This window comes from Bubalus bubalis, chromosome 23, assembly GCF_019923935.1.
Source record: "Bubalus bubalis isolate 160015118507 breed Murrah chromosome 23, NDDB_SH_1, whole genome shotgun sequence".
NCBI lineage: Eukaryota > Metazoa > Chordata > Mammalia > Artiodactyla > Bovidae > Bubalus > Bubalus bubalis.
The window spans coordinates 24,963,671-24,979,302 of NC_059179.1; the positions used below are offsets into that span (position 1 = coordinate 24,963,671).

A 15,632-nucleotide genomic window follows, 5' to 3' on the forward strand; every position below is an offset into this window, starting at 1 on the left:
TAGTACTGTGTACAGTTTTGTTTAAGATAAACCTGGGCTTGTCTTCCTATTATTTTCTTTCATCAATAAATATGTTCTGTGCCATTTAAAAATGAATGTGATATTACATTGTATAAGCAGAAAGAATAATTTTCAATTATGGAAATTGAAAATTTTAAAAGAAAAGGTGCCGACAGTGTTTAAAAGTATTTGTTGCTAACACCATATCCTTGCTCAGTCCTCTGGAATCAAACATTTTGATCACTTGAAGACCAAACATGAAATACTCAAGCCCAACTTAATATTGCTTTAGAAAATGTAAGCATCTGAATATGTGTCACAATACTTGGGCTTTAAGAGGAATTTCTATTTAGCAATTTTTTTTTCAAGGTTGATGGAAAAAGAAAACTGGAAACTTCAGATCAAATTTACTATGTTGGATACAATTTCTGCCCAGATAACATCTGCCTTTGATTTCCCCCATGCTATTACTGGATACCATTTCTAATGCCCCAGATAAGTTGTGTAATGTGATGCCTGCCCATTTAAAGACCTATTATGTGCTTTTCTACCATTAGCTACAAGAGAGATAAGGGGACTATTTAATATTTGTAATTTTATAAAAATCCACATTTGTCCATTTTTAAGACTTTAAATAGGTCAAATCCTTACTTATTTCTTTGCCATTGGTACTGGGCCACAAGAAATTTCATTCAAAGGAATAGAATCAAGATATCTGAGATCTAAGTTTAGTTACACTTTCACTCGTATAGATATTACTCAATGTGTTAGCAATTTTTTTTCACCTTATTTAAGATGAAAGAATTACATAGTGGCAAAATTGACTTCTAATTTAAATGTAAAATAAATGGCTTTAGTAACAGTCTCTGTATAATTTAGAGATGTCAAACTTTAATATTAAATTTCTGTTTTCAGGAAAAAATTGAAATGTACTGAGTTACAAAAGTCCTAGGAAAGAAATATGTCTGTTTACTATAAGCATTAAAAAAAAAAACCAGTAACTCCATATTTAAGTATTTAAAGAAGGCATTTCTGTATTATTAAAAGTATAGGCATTTCCTGTACTATTAAAAGAATTAGCTATTTTCTATAATTTGAAAAAGTGAATAATTGTCATCCTTTAGAGGAAATACTAAGAGCATACAATCTTTTCTCTTACTTGACATTTTTTAAATGATAAGAACAATTGCCTGAGTTTTAAATGCTCTATGTAGGATCCATGAAGTTGGTACACAGGGTGAATGATGGGGTTGCAATAGTTGAAAATATGGCTTCTTTGGTATCAAAAACTAAACATAGAAACATATTTTCCAGTTGTAAATCTTGAAGGCTGACATGTTTGTTTTTACTCTGCTGCCCCACTGTGGCTGAGTGTGGTTGCATTTCCAAGGCTACTGCTGCTAAGTCACTTTAGTCGTGTCCGACTCTGTGTGACTCCACAGACACAGCCCACCAGGCTCCCCCATCCCTGGGATTCTCCAGGCAAGAACACTGAAGTGAAGAACCCCAGGGTTAGTAGAAGGAAAGAAATCTTAAAACTTAGAGCAGAAATAAATGCAAAAGAAACAAAAGAGATCATAGCAAAAATCAACAAAACCAAAAGCTGGTTTTTTGAAAGGATAAATAAAATTGACAAACCATTAGCCAGACTCAACAAGAAACAAAGGGAGAAAAATCAAATCAATAAAATTAGAAATGAAAATGGAGAGATCACAACAGACAACACAGAAATACAAAGGATCATAAGAGACTACTATCAACAATTATATGCCAATAAAATGGACAACGTGGAAGAAATGGACAAATTCTTAGAAAAGTACAACTTTCCAAAACTCGACCAGGAAGAAATAGAAAATCTTAACAGACCCATCACAAGCACGGAAATTGAAACTGTAATCAAAAATCTTCCAGCAAACAAAAGCCCAGGTCCAGACGGCTTCACAGCTGAATTCTACCAAAAATTTAGAGAAGAGCTAACACCTATCCTGCTCAAACTCTTCCAGAAAACTGCAGAGGATGGTAAACTTCCAAACTCATTCTATGAGGCCACTATCACCCTAATACCAAAACCTGACAAAGATCCCACAAAAAAAGAAAACTACAGGCCAATATCACTGATGAACATAGATGCAAAAATCCTTAACAAAATTCTAGCAATCAGAATCCAACAACACATTAAAAAGATCATACACCATGACCAAGTGGGCTTTATCCCAGGGATGCAAGGATTCTTCAATATCTGCAAATCAATCAATGTAATACACCACATTAACAAATTGAAAAATAAAAACCATATGATTATCTCAATAGATGCAGAGAAAGCCTTTGACAAAATTCAACATCCATTTATGATCAAAACTCTCCAGAAAGCAGGAATAGAAGGAACATACCTCAACATAATCAAAGCTATATATGACAAACCCACAGCAAACATTATCCTCAATGGGGAAAAATTGAAAGCATTTCCTCTAAAGTCAGGAACAAGACAAGGGTGCCCACTTTCACCATTACTATTCAACATAGTTTTGGAAGTTTTGGCCACAGCAATCAGAGCAGAAAAAGAAATAAAAGGAATCCAAATTGGAAAAGAAGAAGTAAAGCTCTCACTGTTTGCAGATGACATGATCCTCTACATAGAACACCCTAAAGACTCCACCAGAAAATTACTAGAACTAATCAATGACTATAGTAAAGTTGCAGGATATAAAATCAACACACAGAAATCCCTTGCATTCCTATACACTAATAATGAGAAAACAGAAAGAGAAATTAAGGAAACAATCCCATTCACCATTGCAATGGAAAGAATAAAATACTTAGGAATATATCTACCTAAAGAAACTAAAGACCTATATATAGAAAACTATAAAACACTGGTGAAAGAAATCAAAGAGGACACTAACAGATGGAGAAATATACCATGTTCATGGATTGGAAGAATCAATATAGTGAAAATGAGTATACTACCCAAAGCAATCTATAGATTCAATGCAATCCCTATCAAGCTACCAACAGCATTCTTCACAGAGCTAGAACAAATAATTTCACAATTTGTATGGAAATACAAAAACCTCGAATAGCCAAAGCGATCTTGAGAAAGAAGAATGGAACTGGAGGAATCAACCTGCCTGACTTCAGGCTCTACTACAAAGCCACAGTTATCAAGACAGTATGGTACTGGCACAAAGACAGAAATATAGATCAATGGAACAAAATAGAAAGCCCAGAGATAAATCCACGCACATATGGACACCTTATCTTTGACAAAGGAGGCAAGAATATACAATGGATTAAAGACAATCTCTTTAACAAGTGGTGCTGGGAAATCTGGTCAACCACTTGTAAAAGAATGAAACTAGAACACTTTCTAACACCATACACAAAAATAAACTCAAAATGGATTAAAGATCTAAACGTAAGACCAGAAACTATAAAACTCCTAGAGGAGAACATAGGCAAAACACTCTCTGACATACATCACAGCAGGATCCTCTATGACCCACCTCCCAGAATATTGGAAATAAAAGCAAAAATAAACAAATGGGACCTAATTAACCTTAAAAGCTTCTGCACATCAAAGGAAACTATTAGCAAGGTGAAAAGACAGCCTTCAGAATGGGAGAAGATAATAGCAAATGAAGCAACTGACAAACAACTAATCTTGAGAATATACAAGCAACTCCTACAGCTCAACTCCAGAAAAATAAATGACCCAATCAAAAAATGGGCCAAAGAACTAAACAGACATTTCTCCAAAGAAGACATACAGATGGCTAACAAACACATGAAAAGATGCTCAACATCACTCATTATCAGAGAAATGCAAATCAAAACCACTATGAGATACCATTTCACACCAGTCAGAATGGCTGCGATCCAAAAGTCTACAAGTAATAAATGTTGGAGAGGGTGTGGAGAAAAGGGAACCCTCTTACACTGTTGGTGGGAATGCAAACTAGTACAGCCACTATGGAGAACAGTGTGGAGATGCCTTAAAAAACTGGAAATAGAACTGCCTTATGATCCAGCAATCCCACTGCTGGGCATACACACTGAGGAAACCAGAAGGGAAAGAGACATGTGTACCCCAATGTTCATCGCAGCACTGTTTATAATAGCCAGGACATGGAAGCAACCTAGATGTCCATCAGCAGATGAATGGATAAGAGAGCTGTGGTACATATACACAATGGAGTATTACTTAGCCATTAAAAAGAATACATTTGAATCAGTTCTAATGAGGTGGATGATACTGGAGCCTATTATACAGAGTGAAGTAAGCCAGAAAGAAAAACACCAATACAGTATACTAACGCATATATATGGAATTTAGAAAGATGGTAACAATAACCCTGTGTACGAGACAGCAAAAGAGACACTGATGTATAGAACAGTCTTATGGACTCTGTGAGAGAGGGAGAGGGTGGGGAGATTTGGGAGAATGGCAGTGAAACATGTAAAATATCATGTATGAAACGAGTTGCCAGTCCAGGTTCGATGCACGATACTGGATGCTTGGGGCTGGTGCACTGGGACGACCCAGAGGGATGGAATGGGAAGGGAGGAGGGAGGAGGGTTCAGGATAGGGAACACATGTATACCTGTGGCGGATTCATTTTGATATTTGGCAAAACTAATACAGTTATGTAAAGTTTAAAAATAAAATAAAATTAAAAAAAAAAAAAAAAAAGAAAGGGAATGGGTCTTGGAATTCTTGAGCCCTTGAAGGTCTGGCCAACTTACTGGGTTCTAACAAAATCCTATGACTCACAGGTGAAATAAACAGCATTTTTAAAGTTAAAAAAAAAAAAGTGAATCAGCCATAAGAATACATGTATTCCCGCTCTCCTGAGCCTCCCTCCCACTCTCCCCAATACCATATCTCCTGACTACAACATTGACCGCAGACTTGATGATAATAACTTCTTGTAGCTGCATGTGCTTAGCTAGCCTGGTTTGTCCCTATGCTCTTTCTTCTGCAATAACGATATTTTTCAAACTTTTTTCAGAAACTTTAAGACATCAATAATTTTATTAAAACATGATAGTTCAGTTAAGTGGAATGATGATACTAAAAAAAAAAAAAAGAACACTGAAGTGGGTTGCCATTTCCTTCTCCAATGCATGAAAGTGAAAAGTGAAAGTGAAGTCGCTCAGTCGTGTCTAAGTCTTAGCGACCCCATGGACTGCAGCCTACCAGGCTCCTCCATCCATGGGATTTTCCAAGCAAGAGTACTGGAGTGGGGTGCCACTGCCTTCTCCAAGGCTAAGACTTGTACTATTAACAGGAATTAGTTACCTTCTGTAATCAGGAAAAGTGAGTAATTGTCATCCTTTAGAAGAAATACTATAAGCATACAAATTTTGCTTGCCAGAGACTTTTTCATAAACCAATTATCAGACGAACTATTTGAAACACTCTGCAGTGGTCAGAAGCATTTGGGAACCTCTACTTCCGTTCTCCTTGGCTTGGAGCTTTCACACAAGTGTTCACACAACGCAGGTTCCAGAGCCGCAGCAGAATCCAGCTTCTTACTTTCACCCCAAAGACCCTGCAGGTGTCACTCTCTGCCCCGGGCCTCCTTCTTGACCATCACTGTGCCTTACTCCCCAGCTCCCTGTTCACTGTGCTTCAGCCACAGGATTCTCTTCTCAGCGCCTCAAGAATACTGAATTCTCTTCTCGCCCCAGGGCCTTCGCACATGCAGTGCCCTCTGCCTGAACACTCTTCACCCTGCTTATAGCAGGAGGAATGCCCCCTAGTCCTTCAGTCATCCCTCCAGAGGCCGTCCTTGAGCAACCTGTTGATCTCTCCCTCCCTTCCACCCCCATCTCCCATTTATCCTGTTATAACATTTGCCACGTTTTGTAACGATTTACTCTATCTCTTTACTTTTGGTACTGATGTCGCTGTCTCTGTCTCCCTAATGGAATGGATGCTCCAAGAGGTAGGCCTATGCCTGGTTGGTCACCACATGACCCTGTTGTCTAAAACTGTGACTGTTATACACAAGGAGCTTGATAAGTATCTGTTGAATGAAAAAAAAAATGAGTAACTGTTGGCAAACTCCCTTATGAAACTTTCTTCCACTGTTTTCCAGGGCCTCATTCTCTCCTGGATTTTCTCCTATTTCTGTGACTGCGCCTCCTCAGACTCCACTTCTTCCTCCTGTCTTTTGCAGACATTTTCCTCTCTGGCTCTCTTCCCTGACACCCTCTCTCTCTTTCCCTCACCCCCTACCCATTCCTCCACCCCATGCCCCATGCTCCCACTATCCTCTCTGCAGTAATGACTGTAACTTATTTCATCTCCAGCCCTGCCTTCTCTCTGACACTAGGTCCACGTTGCCCGCATCCACCTGGCGTCTCCACCTGGATGCCATCCAGCACTCCAAAGTCAGTATGTCCAACTCTGAAATCACAGCTGGGCCCCCTGCTTCAGTTAGCAAGGGCCATCATCTTCCTAGTCACTCAAACTCAAACTCAGAACTCTGGGGCCTTTATCTCTCATGGTCTCCAGGATTAATCTGTAATAAAAACCAGGAAGATCCTCTCTATCTTGCCTATCTCATGGGATGGTCATGAAAGCCAACAGGGACAAGGAGAGGGGCCAGGTCATTACCCTGAAAGTTTCTGCCTCTTCACCCACGAGTCCGGCAATGGCTGACACAGGGAGCACAGGTCCATAGACAGGATCCTTGGGCAACGACTGGGGAAAAATGACATCTGTCTCATTAAAAAATGATCCATCTTCCAAAGGCAGTTTTACTGACCTGTAGGGGCAAAAAAGACATCAGAATAATCAGATTAACAGAAACTAGTTACTGATAGAACTGCTTCATATAAGTGGTAAACAAAGTGGGAAGTGTTACATCTTATTAAAAAAAAAAAAAACTAACAGAAACCAGATAAAAGTAAAAGAGTAGATTTAAAACTATTTATCATAAAAGAACCGGAGAAGGCAATGGCACCCCACTCCAGTACTCTTGCCTGGAAAATCCCATGGATGGAGGAGCCTGGTAGGCTGCAGTCCATGGGGTCGCGAAGAGTCGGACACCACTGAGCGACTTCACTTTCACTTTATCATAAAAGAACAGGTAATACACAGTCATGAATCAAGTACATAGGGATTTTTCAAAAAGTTAAAAGTTAGTATCCAAAGCAGAAATTGGAAACTTGAATGCTGCCAGGGGTTAGGCTAGTGCTGTGTGATCAGGTGGGACTGTGGCAGATGGGAAAGTATTTTCTCTCCTGTGAAACAGTAGAAAAAAAAATATATATATATAGGGTCTCTGCCTAGTTTCCGGGCACAGAGTTCCTGAAACTCTTATAAGTTCCTAAGTGCATTAGGAGCTTCTTTTGTTCTATTGAGGCAATTCTGGGCGGGCTCCTGAAAGGCTCCTGAATGGGTACTGCTCACCAGAAAGACCAAGCCATGACTAGAGGCTTGGAAGTTTCAGCTTCTACTCCCATCTTCCAGAGAGAGCAGAGGAGCTAGAAATGGAGCAAATAATTGATCATGTAATGGTAGGGAGTCTGGAGAGCTTCCAGGTTGGTGAACACATACACTGGGAGGGTGATGCAGTCTAACCAACTCCCAGAAATGGGACAGAAATTCCTTCATTCAAGACCCTCCAAGCCCTTACCGCATGTATCACCATCTGGCTGCTCATCTGCATCCTTCATCATATCCTTCAGTAAACTAGTAAACGTCAGTAAGTGCTGTCCTGAGTTCTGTGAGTTGTTCTCGCAGATTAATGTAACCCCAGGAGTGGGTCATTGAAATCTCTAATCTGTAGCTGGTTAGTTGGAAGTACAGGTAACAACCTAGTCTGAAGTTAGCATCTGAAGTGGACGGGGGAGGGCAGTCTTGTAGGACCGAACCCTTAGCCTGTAGAATCTGGTTCTATCTCTGGGTAGAGTGTCAGAATTGAGTCAAATCATAAACACCCAGCTGGTATCACGGAGAACTGTTTGGTGTTGGGGGGAAAACTAACTCCACAAATGTCAGAAATGTGACATTCATTGTGAGAGTAAAGGAGACTCATGAGGAAGAAAAACACAGCAGGGAAGAAGCAGGCTTTTTCTGACAAAGAAACAGAAAATCTAAGAATTTTTTCTCTGTACACACCTCCTAAAGCTGGCAGGTGCCACTCAGTTCTAACCAAGAGGGTTTGCTGAATTGTGAGAATTTTGATTTCAAAATTTTAAGAGAATATCATAATTTGGAATTGATGAGAAATTTCTCAAATTTTAAATATTGGTAACTAACTCAAATAAAAACACGTGGACCAAAATTAACATATATGTAGATTAAACTCAGCTACCTTTACAACCTCTGGTATCAGGAATTTATTTTCAGATTTACCATATATTTACTTTTAAACTATAACATGGTTATAAAGATGAGTTTAGAGAACTCATGGCTTTATGTGTTAAGTTTAAAACATCCTTGGTTCTGTTTTATGAATGATGAATAATTTTGAAAAACCATCATGCAAAAATAGTATTTACCACTCAAATGTAAGGCTTAACTAAGTATTTTCAAATCCTGCTTGTTTTCTGATCCAGGACAATCCACTTACTTGGCCTCTCATTTTATTTTCTTATAGAAAAATCACAACTCAACATTCAGAACTAGAGAAGAAAATTCAAGAGAAACAAAAGAAAATGCGATAAATTACTTGCCTGCCCTGGCAAAGATCTGATAGAGGCATTATCCACTTTATGAAAAGGTACAGTGTTGTCAACTCTGCCCTGAGACAGATTTGGCTATTCAATGGATTCTCTTAAAAATGAAACTGAGGGTATTGCTGGCCCCCAGACCACGCTGGAAGGAGGTGTTCTCTCGCTTCGACCTCTCTGAAGGATTTTACGGCACTTGTGGAAAGCAGGGCAGAGACAACAGATCCTACGCAGACCTGGCTTTTGGCCGAAACAGAACACTTTAATGCCCCAGTGAGTGTGCAGCCCGGCGAAGAGGAGGAGCCAAGATGGCGGAGGAGTAGGACGGGGAGAACACTTTCTCCCCCACAAATTCATCAAAAGAGCATTTAAACGTCGAGTAAATTCCACAAAACAACTTCTGAATGCTGGCAGAGGACATCAGGCACCCAGAAAAGCAGCCCAACTCTTCGAAAGGAGAGAGAAGAAATACAGCTCCATCCACTAGAACATCGACACAAGCTTCCCTAACCAGGAAACCTTGACAAGCCACCTGTACAAACCCACACACAGCGAGGAAACGCCACAATAAAGAGAACTCCACAAACGGCCAGAATACAGAAAGGACACCCCAAACTCAGCAATTTAAACAAGATGAAGAGACAGAGGAATAGCCAGCAGATAAAGGAACAGGATAAATGCCCACCAAACCAAACAAAAGAGGAAGAGATAGGGAATCTACCTGATAAAGAATTCCGAATAATGATAGTGAAATTGATCCAAAATCTTGAAATTAAAATGGAATCACAGATAAATAGCCTGGAGGCAAGGATTGAGAAGATGCAAGAAAGGTTTAACAAGGACTTAGAAGAAATAAAAAAGAGTCAATATATAATGAATAATGCAATAAGTGAAATTAAAAACACTCTGGAGGCAACAAATAGTAGAATAACAGAGGCAGAAGATAGGATTAGTGAATTAGAAGATAGAATGGTAGAAATAAATGAATCAGAGAGGATAAAAGAAAAACGAATTAAAAGAAATGAGGACAATCTCAGAGACCTCCAGGACAATATTAAACGCTACAACATTCGAATCATAGGGGTCCCAGAAGAAGAAGACAAAAAGAAAGACCATGAGAAAATACTTGAGGAGATAATAGTTGAAAACTTCCCTAAAATGGGGAAGGAAATAATCACCCAAGTCCAAGAAACCCAGAGAGTCCCAAACAGGATAAACCCAAGGCGAAACACCCCAAGACACATAGTAATCAAATTAACAAAGATCAAACACAAAGAACAAATATTAAAAGCAGCAAGGGAAAAACAACAAATAACACACAAGGGAATTCCCATAAGGATAACAGCTGATCTTTCAATAGAAACTCTTCAAGCCAGGAGGGAATGGCAAGACATACTTAAAATGATGAAAGAAAATAACCTACAGCCCAGATTATTGTACCCAGCAAGGATCTCATTCAAGTATGAAGGAGAAATCAAAAGCTTTTCAGACAAGCAAAAGCTGAGAGAATTCTGCACCACCAAACCAGCTCTCCAACAAATACTAAAGGATATTCTCTAGACAGGAAACACAAAAATTGTGTATAAATTCGAACCCAAAACAATAAAGTAAATGGCAACGGGGTCATACTTATCAGTAATTACCTTAAACGTAAATGGGTTGAATGCCCCAACCAAAAGACAAAGACTGGCTGAATGGATACAAAAACAAGACCCCTGCATATGTTGTCTACAAGAGACCCACCTCAAAACAGGGGACACATACAGACTGAAAGTGAAGGGCTGGAAAAAGATTTTCCATGCGAATAGGGACCAAAAGAAAGCAGGAGTAGCAATACTCATATCAGATAAAATAGACTTTAAAACAAAGACTGTGAAAAGAGACAAAGATGGTCACTACATAATGATCAAAGGATCAATCCAAGAAGAAGATATAACAATTATAAATATATATGCACCCAACACGGGAGCACCGCAGTATGTAAGACAAATGCTAACAAGTATGAAAGGAGAAATTAACAATAACACAATAATAGTGGGAGACTTTAATACCCCACTCACACCTATGGATAGATCAACTAAACAGAAAATTAACAAGGAAACACAAACTTTAAAAGATACAATAGACCAGTTAGACCTAACTGATATCTATAGGACATTTCATCCCAAAACAATGAATTTCACCTTCTTCTCAAGCGCACATGGAACCTTCTCCAGGATAGATCACATCCTGGGCCATAAAGCTAGCCTTGGTAAATTCAAAAAAATAGAAATCATTCCAAGCATCTTTTCTGACCACAATGCAGTAAGATTAGATCTCAATTACAGGAGAAAAACTATTAAAAAATCCAACATATGGAGGCTGAACAACACGCTGCTGAATAACCAACAAATCACAGAAGAAATCAAAAAAGAAATCAAAATTTGCATAGAAACGAATGAAAATGAAAACACAACAACCCAAAACCTGTGGGACACGGTAAAAGCAGTCCTAAGGGGAAAGTTCATAGCAATACAGGCACACCTCAAGAAACAAGAAAAAAGTCAAATAAATAACCTAACTCTACACCTAAAGCAACTAGAAAAGGAAGAAATGAAGAACCCCAGGGTTAGTAGAAGGAAAGAAATCTTAAAAATTAGAGCAGAAATAAATGCAAAAGAAACAAAAGAGACCATAGCAAAAATCAACAAAACCAAAAGCTGGTTCTTTGAAAAGATAAATAAAATTGACAAACCATTAGCCAGACTCATCAAGAAACAAAGGGAGAAAAATCAAATCAATAAAATTAGAAATGAAAATGGAGAGATCACAACAGACAACACAGAAATACAAAGGATCATAAGAGACTACTATCAACAATTATATGCCAATAAAATGGACAACGAGGAAGAAATGGACAAATTCTTAGAAAAGTACAACTTTCCAAAACTCGACCAGGAAGAAATAGAAAATCTTAACAGACCCATCACAAGCACGGAAATTGAAACTGTAATCAAAAATCTTCCAGCAAACAAAAGCCCAGGTCCAGACGGCTTCACAGCTGAATTCTACCAAAAATTTAGAGAAGAGCTAACACCTATCCTGCTCAAACTCTTCCAGAAAATTGCAGAGGATGGTAAACTTCCAAACTCATTCTATGAGGCCACCATCAGCCTAATACCAAAACCTGACAAAGATCCCACAAAAAAAGAAAACTACAGGCCAATATCACTGATGAACATAGATGCAAAAATCCTTAACAAAATTCTAGCAATCAGAATCCAACAACACATTAAAAAGATCATACACCATGACCAAGTGGGCTTTACCCCAGGGATGCAAGGATTCTTCAATATCCGCAAATCAATCAATGTAATACACCACATTAACAAATTGAAAAATAAAAACCATATGATTTTCTCAATAGATGCAGAGAAAGCCTTTGACAAAATTCAACATCCATTTATGATAAAAACTCTCCAGAAAGCAGGAATAGAAGGAACATACCTCAACATAATCAAAGCTATATATGACAAACCCACAGCAAACATTATCCTCAATGGTGAAAAATTGAAAGCATTTCCTCTAAAGTCAGGAACAAGACAAGGGTGCCCACTTTCACCATTACTATTCAACATAGTTTTGGAAGTTTTGGCCACAGCAATCAGAGCAGAAAAAGAAATAAAAGGAATCCAAATTGGAAAAGAAGAAGTAAAGCTCTCACTGTTTGCAGATGACATGATCCTCTACATAGAAAACCCTAAAGACTCCACCAGAAAATTACTAGAACTAATCAATGACTATAGTAAAGTTGCAGGATATAAAATCAACACACAGAAATCCCTTGCATTCCTATACACTAATAATGAGAAAACAGAAAGAGAAATTAAGGAAACAATTCCATTCACCATTGCAACGGAAAGAATAAAATACTTAGGAATATATCTACCTAAAGAAACTAAAGACCTATATATAGAAAACTATAAAACACTGGTGAAAGAAATCAAAGAGGACACTAACAGATGGAGAAATAAACCATGTTCATGGGTTGGAAGAATCAATGTAGTGAAAATGAGTATACTACCCAAAGCAATCTATAGATTCAATGCAATCCCTATCAAGCTACCAACAGCATTCTTCACAGAGCTAGAACAAATAATTTCACAATTTGTATGGAAATACAAAAAACCTCGAATAGCCAAAGCGATCTTGAGAAAGAAGAATGGAACTGGAGGAATCAACCTACCTGACTTCAGGCTCTACTACAAAGCCACAGTTATCAAGACAGTATGGTACTGGCACAAAGACAGAAATATAGATCAATGGAACAAAATAGAAAGCCCAGAGATAAATCCACGCACATATGGACACCTTATCTTCGACAAAGGAGGCAAGAATATACAATGGATTAAAGACAATCTCTTTAACAAGTGGTGCTGGGAACTCTGGTCAACCACTTGTAAAAGAATGAAACTAGAACACTTTCTAACACCATACACAAAAATAAACTCAAAATGGATTAAAGATCTAAACGTAAGACCAGAAACTATAAAACTCCTAGAGGAGAACATAGGCAAAACACTGTCTGACATACATCACAGCAGGATCCTCTATGACCCACCTCCCAGAATATTGGAAATAAAAGCAAAAATAAACAAATGGGACCTAATTAACCTTAAAAGCCTCTGCACATCAAAGGAAACTATTAGCAAGGTGAAAAGACAGCCTTCAGAATGGGAGAAGATAATAGCAAATGAAGCAACTGACAAACAACTAATCTCGAGAATATACAAGCAACTCCTACAGCTCAACTCCAGAAAAATAAATGACCCAATCAAAAAATGGGCCAAAGAACTAAATAGACATTTCTCCAAAGAAGACATACAGATGGCTAACAAACACATGAAAAGATGCTCAACATCACTCATTATCAGAGAAATGCAAATCAAAACCACTATGAGATACCATTTCACACCAGTCAGAATGGCTGCAATCCAAAAGTCTACAAGTAATAAATGCTGGAGAGGGTGTGGACAAAAGGGAACCCTCTTACACTGTTGGTGGGAATGCAAACTAGTACAGCCACTATGGAGAACAGTGTGGAGATTCCTTAAAAAACTGGAAATAGACATGCCTTATGATCCAGCAATCCCACTGCTGGGCATACACACTGAGGAAACCAGAAGGGAAAGAGACACGAGTACCCCAATGTTCATCGCAGCACTGTTTATAATAGCCAGGACATGGAAGCAACCTAGATGTCCATCAGCAGATGAATGGATAAGAAAGCTGTGGTACATATACACAATGGAGTATTATTCAGCCATTAAAAAGAATACATTTGAATCAGTTCTAATGAGGTGGATGAAACTGGAGCCTATTATACAGAGTGAAGTAAGCCAGAAAGAAAAACACCAATACAGTATACTAACGCATATATATGGACTTTAGAAAGATGGTAACAATAACCCTGTGTACGAGACAGCAAAAGAGACACTGATGTATAGAACAGTCTTATGGACTCTGTGGGAGAGGGAGAGGGTGGGAAGATTTGGGAGAATGGCATTGAAACATGTAAAATATCATGTATGAAATGAGATGCCAGTCCAGGTTCGATGCACGATACTGGATGCTTGGGGCTGGTGCACTGGGACGACCCAGAGGGATGGAATGGGGAGGGAGGAGGGAGGAGGGCTCAGGATGGGGAACACATGTATACCTGTGGCGGATTCATTTTGATATTTGGCAAATCTAATACAGTTACGTAAAGTTTAAAAATAAAATAAAATTAAAAAAAAAAAAAAAAGAATGAAACTAGAACACTTTCTAACACCATACACAAAAATAAACTCAAAATGGATTAAAGATCTAAACGTAAGACCAGAAACTATAAAACTCCTAGAGGAGAACATAGGCAAAACACTCTCTGACATACATCACAGCAGGATCCTCTATGACCCACCTCCCAGAATATTGGAAATAAAAGCAAAAATAAACAAATGGGACCTAATTAACCTTAAAAGCCTCTGCACATCAAAGGAAACTATTAGCAAGGTGAAAAGACAGCCTTCAGAATGGGAGAAGATAATAGCAAATGAAGCAACTGACAAACAACTAATCTCGAGAATATACAAGCAACTCCTACAGCTCAACTCCAGAAAAATAAATGACCCAATCAAAAAATGGGCCAAAGAACTAAATAGACATTTCTCCAAAGAAGACATACAGATGGCTAACAAACACATGAAAAGATGCTCAACATCACTCATTATCAGAGAAATGCAAATCAAAACCACTATGAGATACCATTTCACACCAGTCAGAATGGCTGCAATCCAAAAGTCTACAAGTAATAAATGCTGGAGAGGGTGTGGACAAAAGGGAACCCTCTTACACTGTTGGTGGGAATGCAAACTAGTACAGCCACTATGGAGAACAGTGTGGAGATTCCTTAAAAAACTGGAAATAGACATGCCTTATGATCCAGCAATCCCACTGCTGGGCATACACACTGAGGAAACCAGAAGGGAAAGAGACATGAGTACCCCAATGTTCATCGCAGCACTGTTTATAATAGCCAGGACATGGAAGCAACCTAGATGTCCATCAGCAGATGAATGGATAAGAGAGCTGTGGTACATATACACAATGGAGTATTATTCAGCCATTAAAAAGAATACATTTGAATCAGTTCTAATGAGGTGGATGAAACTGGAGCCTATTATACAGAGTGAAGTAAGCCAGAAAGAAAAACACCAATACAGTATACTAACGCATATATATGGAATTTAGAAAGATGGTAACAATAACCCTGTGTACAAGACAGCAAAAGAGACACTGATGTATAGAACAGTCTTATGGACTCTGTGGGAGAGGGAGAGGGTGGGAAGATTTGGGAGAATGGCATTGAAACATGTAAAATATCATGTATGAAATGAGTTGCCAGTCCAGGTTCGATGCACGATACT

At 38.5% G+C, this 15,632-nt stretch overlaps 1 protein-coding gene across 4 annotated transcripts in view; it reads right to left on the minus strand.

Annotated features, from left to right (window-relative positions):
- Positions 1 to 15,632, minus strand: part of CFAP43 (cilia and flagella associated protein 43) — a 114,558-nt gene that overhangs the window by 80,019 nt on the left and 18,907 nt on the right. For 3 of the 4 annotated variants that reach the window (XM_025273791.2, XM_025273785.2, XM_025273786.2), the window contains exon 5: positions 6,623 to 6,773. In XM_025273791.2, the coding sequence (XP_025129576.2) occupies positions 6,623 to 6,773 (151 nt within the window). Of the gene's footprint in view, positions 1 to 6,622; positions 6,774 to 15,632 lie in introns of those variants that run through there. The other variant, XM_044934921.2, reaches the window with a different exon arrangement.